At 40.6% G+C, this 7314-nt stretch overlaps 1 protein-coding gene across 2 annotated transcripts; it reads left to right on the top strand.

Moving 5' to 3' along the window:
• Positions 1–58: 58 nt before the first annotated feature.
• On the top strand, positions 59–5623 carry LOC111434510 (integrin-linked protein kinase 1-like). 2 transcript variants are annotated; one of them, XM_023071924.1, is made up of 12 exons: positions 59–694; positions 766–838; positions 1311–1417; positions 1496–1581; positions 2710–2830; positions 2911–2990; positions 3132–3194; positions 3297–3415; positions 3490–3575; positions 3656–3780; positions 4964–5095; positions 5284–5623. In XM_023071924.1, exons 1-12 carry the CDS (start codon positions 143–145, stop codon positions 5288–5290), a joined length of 1551 nt encoding a protein of 516 aa, XP_022927692.1. In that variant the 5' UTR covers positions 59–142; the 3' UTR covers positions 5291–5623. The 2 variants fall into 2 exon arrangements, with proteins under 2 accessions (XP_022927692.1, XP_022927691.1); XM_023071923.1 differs by having other exon boundaries at positions 766–843; positions 1313–1417.
• Positions 5624–7314: the final 1691 nt, after the last annotated feature.

Below are 7314 nucleotides of genomic sequence, written 5' to 3'. Positions count from 1 at the left end.
TTTTTTTTTTTTTTTTTTTTTTTTTTTTTTTTTTTTTTTTTTTTTTTTTTTTTTTTTTTTTTTTGCCTTCAAACAACAGCCATACCCTGTTTTTCTCAACGCTTCCTTCGGATCTTCCATTCCTTCTCTGTTCTTCCCTTTCATGATCCCCCAAGCTCCTATTCAGCGACCAAGTTCGTGTTTTCTTTTCCTTTCTGGGCATCGAGAGCCCATTTCCTCCTCCTCCAAGCTCTCGATCCGACCCCCCACATTTCCCCAATTCCCATTTCAAATGGATAACATCACGGCGCAATTAAAGCGCGGAATCTCCCGCCAATTCTCCACTGGTTCTCTCCGCCGTAGTCTTAGCCGCCAATTCTCCCGACAATCCTCTTTAGACCCTCGTCGGAATAATCTAAGATTCAGCTTCGGCCGCCAATCCTCTCTCGACCCTATTCGCCGTTCTCCTGGTGAAGACAATGACCTCTCTGTTCCTGAAAATTTGGACTCCACTATGCAGCTGCTCTTCATGGCTTGTCGTGGCGATGTCCGTGGCGTTCAGGATTTGCTTAATGATGGCACCGATGTTAATAGCATTGATTTGGATGGCCGCACTGCTTTGCATATTGCTGCTTGTGAGGGCCATGCTGAGGTTGTTAAGTTCTTGCTTACCCGTAAGGCTAATATTGATGCTCGTGATCGTTGGGGGAGTACGGTATGATTTTGCTGCTCTTACTCTGTTTTAACATATGGGTTTTGGTTTTATGTTGCTATCATTCTTTGCAGGCAGCTGCTGATGCTAAATATTATGGGAATATTGAGGTTTACACCATTTTAAAGGCTCGTGGAGCAAAAGTTCAGCAGGTATAAACGTTCGATTTGATCTCTCGAATCGAAAATCATTAGCCAATATAGGGAATGATTGTGTGTTTATATTGAGCCATGAGAGGTTAAGCTCAAAGTGGACAATATCATACGATTGTGGAGATCTGTGATTCCTAACATGGTATCAGAGTGTCATGTTAATAGAATCCTCTAAAGTCGAACAAAGAGGTTGTGAGTCTCTGAATGTGTAGTCAAAAGTGACTCATGTGTCGAACAAAGGGTGTACTTTGTTTGAGGACTCTAGAGAAAGGAGTCGAATCTCGATTAAAGGGAGGTTGTTCAAGGGCTACATAGACCTCAGGGGAGGCTCTATGGTGTACTTTGTTCGAGGGGAGGATTGTTGGGAGGGAGTCCGACATTGGCTAATTTAGGGAATGATCATACCATTGTGGAAAGTTCAGATACAAACATTCGATTTCTCATTATACTTCATTTTCTTTGGTTTTAGAGTATTAGGAAGACACCAATGACTGTTGCAAATCCCAGGGAAGTTCCTGAGTATGAGCTTAATCCATCGGAGCTTCAGATTCGAAGGGGTGACGGTATATCAAAGGCATGTCACTTCACCAAATGATTTTAGTATTACAAGACAAAGATTCTTGTCGCAATAACTTGGTTCTTTTATTTGCAGGGGACATATCAAGTTGCCAAATGGAATGGTACAAAAGTGGCTGTGAAAATTCTTGATAAGGATTGTTATTTTAATCCAGATTCTATGTATGTATTTTCACTTGAATTTTGTTATGTTTGATTCATTTTGAATGATGATGTTTTGTGTTTTTGTGTTTTATTTCTTCTTCTAGTACCTTAATTTAGCAAGCTTACTACTTTGGACCTGCATTTTTATTGTTTTTTGGTACTCGTTTTAACTCGGGATTCGAACTTTGACCTCTAGAAAGGAAAGGAGAACGAAGTATTCTTTATAAGGGTGTGGAAACTCTCCCTAGCAAATGTGTTTAAGGCTCTAGGAGGACAATATCTGGTAGCAGTGGGCTTGGACTGTTACAAATGGTATCAGAGCCAGGTTTCGAGCGATGTGCCAACAAGGAGGCTGAGCCCCAAAGGAGGGTGAACATGAGGCAGTGTGCCAGCAAAGATACTGGGCCCCGAAGAGGGTGGGTTGGGGGTCCCACATCGATTGGTGAAGGGAAAGAGTGCCTGCGAGGACGCTAGGCCACGAAGAAGGGTGGATTATAAGATCCCACGTTGGTAGGGGAGGAGAATGGAGCATTCTTTATAAGGATGTGGAAACCTTTCCGTAGCAGCAGATGCGTTTTAAAAACTTTGAGGGAAGCCCAAAAGGAAAAGTCCAAAGAGGTTTGCTAGCAGTGGGCTTGGACCATTACAAATGATATAAGAGTCAAGTTTCGGGCGATATGTCAGTAAGGAGACTAAGCATCGAAGGGGGGATGAACATGAGACGGTGTGTCAGCAAAAGATGCTGGGCCCCCAAGATGGGTGGATTGGGGGGTCCCACATCGATTGGAGAAGAGAATGAGTGTTGCAAGGATACTAGACCCGGAAGGAGTGTGAATTGTGAGATCCCACATCGATTGGGTGTTTATAAGGGTGTGGAAACCTCTCCCAGCAGACGCGTTTTAAAAACCTTGAGGGGAAGCCCAAAAGGAAAAGCTCAAAGAAGACAATATCTGCTAGCGGTGGACTTAGACCGTTACAAGGGGTGTCTTAACCGTTGAGTTATGCTCGTGTTGACTTTCCGTAACAACCTTACCTGAACTGGATCTGTTCTTTATGTTCTTTTCACCATCATGTCTGGAAGTTTCAAACTATCAGCTCATGTGTTATTTTGCTGGAACTTTTCTTATTTCCTCGTGTTTCATACAGAAACGCATTCAAACACGAGTTGACGTTACTCGAAAGGGTTCGACATCCGAACGTAGTTCAGTTTGTCGGGGCCGTTACGCAGAATTTGCCGATGATGATCGTTTCGGAATACCATCCAATGGTATGGATGAACTTTCACACTCTTTGTTTTCAGCTTTTATGTCAACTAATTCCCTTTTCATTTTACATTCAATCTTCCAGGGTGATTTAGGTTTCTATCTTCAAAAGAAAGGTCGTTTATCTCCGTCTAAAGCCTTACGATTCGCCCTCGATATCGCTAGGCAAGTTCGGTTTTTCTCATATTGACCTGAATGAGCTTCAAATAGCGTTCTTATGAACAAGCATATCGATATTCTATACGTTCATAGCGATTCTTAATCTTCTATACTGTAACGTTACGTAACCTTTTTTTTTATTATCAGGGGAATGAACTATCTTCACGAATGCAAACCGGAGCCTATTATCCACTGCGATTTAAAGCCAAAGTAAGGCAACCATATTCAAAAGTTAAACTCGGGATGATAGTCGTTTCGATTTGAGACAGTTCGTGTTCTTCTTTAATATTGGAAGTTTTTGTAAGGTGCCAGAAATATTTTGCTGGATAATGGAGGACAACTCAAAGTTGCTGGATTTGGCATGATAAGATTGTCAAAAATGTCTCCTGATAAAGCAAAACTAGCTCATCCAATTGTTACCGACTCTTCGAGTAAGCCGATACGTTCAACAATAAGCAACGTTATTTATTGTGTTTCGTTATCTAACATATTGTGCCATGTGTAGACTTGTACTTAGCTCCCGAGATTTACAACGACGAAGTATTTGACAGAAGTGTTGATTCATTTTCGTTTGGTCTCATTCTATACGAGGTATCGAAAATTAGATCGTTGTTTTATGTTGTCTTGATTGCTTGATAATAATGGCTTTTTTGTTTGGTTTTCATGGCTAGATGGTTGAAGGTATGCAGCCATTCCATCCTAGGCCTCCGGAAGAGGCGTCAAAAGCTATGTGTGTCGAACGAAAGAGACCTCCGTTTAAGATCAAATCGAAAAGTTATCCACCTGATCTAAAAGAGTAAGTGTCACCGTCAAGTGTTTCGTGTTGTTCATATCGAGTTCTTGTGAAAATCCCGAATAAAACGTGGCACGAATGCTCAAAGGAAACAAAATCGAAGATTTTTGGAACGATGAAAGTGTTTTTAGCCTATTAGAAGTACTTTTCGAAAGTCTCGAAAGCACTCTAAGTTCAAAACGCTACTCTATTGTAAGGACCCAGGCCCACCGCTAGCAAATATTGTCTTTTTTGGGCTTTCCCTTTCGGGCTTCCCTTAAGCCCACCGCTAGCAGATATTGTCCTCTTTGGACTTTCCCTTTCGAGCTTCCCCTCGAGGCTTTAAACGCGTCTAATAGGGGAAGGTTTACCTACCCTTATAAAGAGTGTTTTGTTCTCCTCCCCAACTAATGTGGGACATCACAATCCACTCCCCTTCGGGACCCAAAGTCTTCGCTGGCACTCGTTCCTTTCTCCTATCGATGTGAGAACCCCGCCAAATCCACCCCCTTTTGGGTCCAGCGTCCTTACTGTCACACCATCTCGTGTCTACCCCCCTTCGGGAAATAGCCTCCTCGCTGGCACATAGTCCGGTGTCTAGCTCTGATACCCTTTGTAACAACCCAGGCTCACCGCTGGCAGATATTGTCCTCTTTGGGCTTTCCTTTTTGAGCTTCCCCTCAAGGCTTTAAAATGCGTCTACTAAGGGAAGGTTTCCACACCCTTATAAAGGGTGTTTTGTTCTCCTCGAACATCACAATCCACCCCTGGGGTCCAGCATCCTCGCTGGCACTCGTTCCTTTCTCCAATCGATGTGGGACCCTGCCAAATCCACCCCCCTGGGGGCCAGCGTCCTTATTGGCACTTCATCTCGTGTCTACCCTCCTTCGGAGAACAACCTCTGGTGTCTAGCTCTGATACTATTTGTAACGACCAGGCCCACCGCTAACCGATATTGTCCTCTTTAGGCTTCCCAAAATTTTTGGGCTTCCCCTCAAGGCTTTAAAACGCGTCTACTAGGGGAAGGTTTTCACACCCTTACAAAGGGTGTTTTGTTCTCCTCCCCAACCAATGTGAGACATCACATCTACAGTGTGATAATAAGGTCACCTTAAATCGACTTGCTCGACATCCTTGACAAAAACTCAAACTTGCATAGTTTTAGAGGAATGCTCGTAAACATGATTCTCGATCGATATGGATGCAGATTGATAGAGGAATGCTGGGCTCCAGAACCTGTTGTGAGGCCTACTTTCTCTGAAATTATTGTAAGGTTAGATAAAATAGTCACCAACTGCTCGAAACATGGATGGTGGAAAGACACGTTTAAACTTCCCTGGTACGTTCTTTTTACTCTAAGACTATTCTCGTTTGATAACGTTTTCGTTTCTCTCTTTTGGTTCTCGAATCTACCGGATTCGAAAACGTTCATAAATAACACGAACCGGGTGTTTTCCATAAACAAAAGACGAGAAACGGGACGGGACGACTCGAGCTCAAGTTTATAAAGATTTGGGGTATGTGCAGGAAATAAGAAGGTAGGGAACTCAACCCATTGTCTTCAGAAGGGGGCAAAGTGATGATGAATGAAGGACAATTCTTAGAACGCCATTAATGAAATTCAAAGCTTTTTTTTTTCTTTTTTTTTTTTTTCTCTCCATGAAATTGTTGTCTCTCATTCATTGTAGTGTCTCATGGACTTGAGGGGTTCCAGTGTAAAATGTGTGGAAAAGCTGTAATTTTGTTTTTTTTTTTTTTTTCCGTTTTTGATCTCTTTTTCAATACAAAAGGAAAATGCCGTTTGCTCCGAATTAATATTGCGTGTTCGAACTCTTACTTGCAATGGAACGAATATGATTTCGACGCATTAATAATTAGCTCGTTGCCTACTTACGTGGAGATGTGGATAGAGGTGTTTATGAGTTGGGTTGCGTCGGGATATTGTTTAGATTCAACCTAATGGTTTGGGTGCTGCTAGTGAGGGAACTCTTACTTAGCAATGGAACGAATATAGTTTTGATGCACTGACAATTAGTTCGTTGCCCACTTGCGTGGAGATGTGGATAAAGGTGTTTATGAGTTGGGTTGAGTCGGGACATTGTTTAAATTCAACCTAATTGTTCGGGTGCTGTTAGTGGGGGAATTCTTACTTGCAATGGAATCAATATGGTTTTAACGCACCACCAATTAGTTCGTTGTCCACTTACACAGAGATGTGGATAGAGGTGTTTATGAATTGGGTCGGGTCGGGATATTCTTTAAATTCAACCTAATTGTTCGGTTGTAGTTTTTTTTTACCCAGATAATTATTTGAATTGTTTATTTAAATGGTTTTTAATAAAAGTAAATTTTTAATATATAAAACATCTATTTAATTATTTCAAATATTTAAAACTTTAATTTAATAGTGGTGGGAGCATAAATAATTGAATTCTTTTTTATTGAATTAAATAAAATTATTTTTTAAGATTAAGAATAAATTTTGTTGGTTCGATTTAACTTAAACTCATTTTTTGAGGACTCGTGAATCAATTTCGGAGGTTTTTTATTTATTTATTTGAACCTAACTCAACACAAACCGTATGAGATGGTTGGGTTGACAGAGTTTTTTTTGGGTTATTGGGTCTTTAGAACACCTTTGGTTGGAGAGATGACGGAAGAAAATCGGAATACGGACATGGACACGACACGACAAGATGACACATCAATTTCTAAAGAATTAGGACAAACACATTGTAGATGCGTTTTTTGGGCACCATATGGGCGTCAGTGGATGGGAAGAGATGGCGAGGTGTGGCTCGTGACACGAGCTCACTTCTTCGTTGTCCATGGAGGCTCGAGACTCTTTGTCGTTCATATCATCTTCTCTTTCCTTAAAAGGGTTCCATCTCAAATCTAAATGTTTACCTACCAGACAAAAAGGGGTTTAGTATTGTAAAATTAAGGGAGAAAGCGTACATAATTCTGAGATTTTCATTTAATCCACGAGGATCTGTCACGAATAAAGTGAAAAATACACATTTAAACAGAGAACGAGGGAATGAGCACAAACAGATTTCTTTATGTTAGCTAAATGGGTCGAGACAATAAATTATCTAAATTTATTAATATAAAAAAATGGTTAATATTAAATTTGGAATCAAACCAAGATATTATTTATTTACTTTCAAAATACCCATACTGTTATTATTCCTAAAAGTTTTAATAATAATCTTATACTTAAAAACAAATCTAAAAAATATTCTTGATGTTAATTTTGGAAAAAATAGGCATACTTTAGCAGCTTGGCCAATTACTCGAGATTCCCGATTATTCCATTTTCGATTTTTGAGGTCACCTCGTAGCCCTTTCCTCCAATCGAGTTGCAGTACTTTGTTCTCATGTCAGAGTGAGGGGCATTATCCATCCGCCAATAGAGCCGGCTTTTAGTGAAGATCCGCTCATATGTTGCATGAGGGGCCGCAAAAGGCGGGCTCATGAGTTAGCGATCAGGTGGAAAAGGACCCGCTGGTTTCTTGTTTTTTTTTTTTTTTTTTTTTTTTTTTTTTTTTTTTTTTT

The sequence above is a fragment of the Cucurbita moschata genome, unplaced genomic scaffold (genome assembly GCF_002738365.1).
Source record: "Cucurbita moschata cultivar Rifu unplaced genomic scaffold, Cmos_1.0 Cmo_Scf00045, whole genome shotgun sequence".
Taxonomy (NCBI): Eukaryota; Viridiplantae; Streptophyta; class Magnoliopsida; order Cucurbitales; family Cucurbitaceae; genus Cucurbita; species Cucurbita moschata.
Note: the sequence above shows the minus strand (reverse complement) of the source record. Positions and strands in the feature narration are given on the sequence as shown.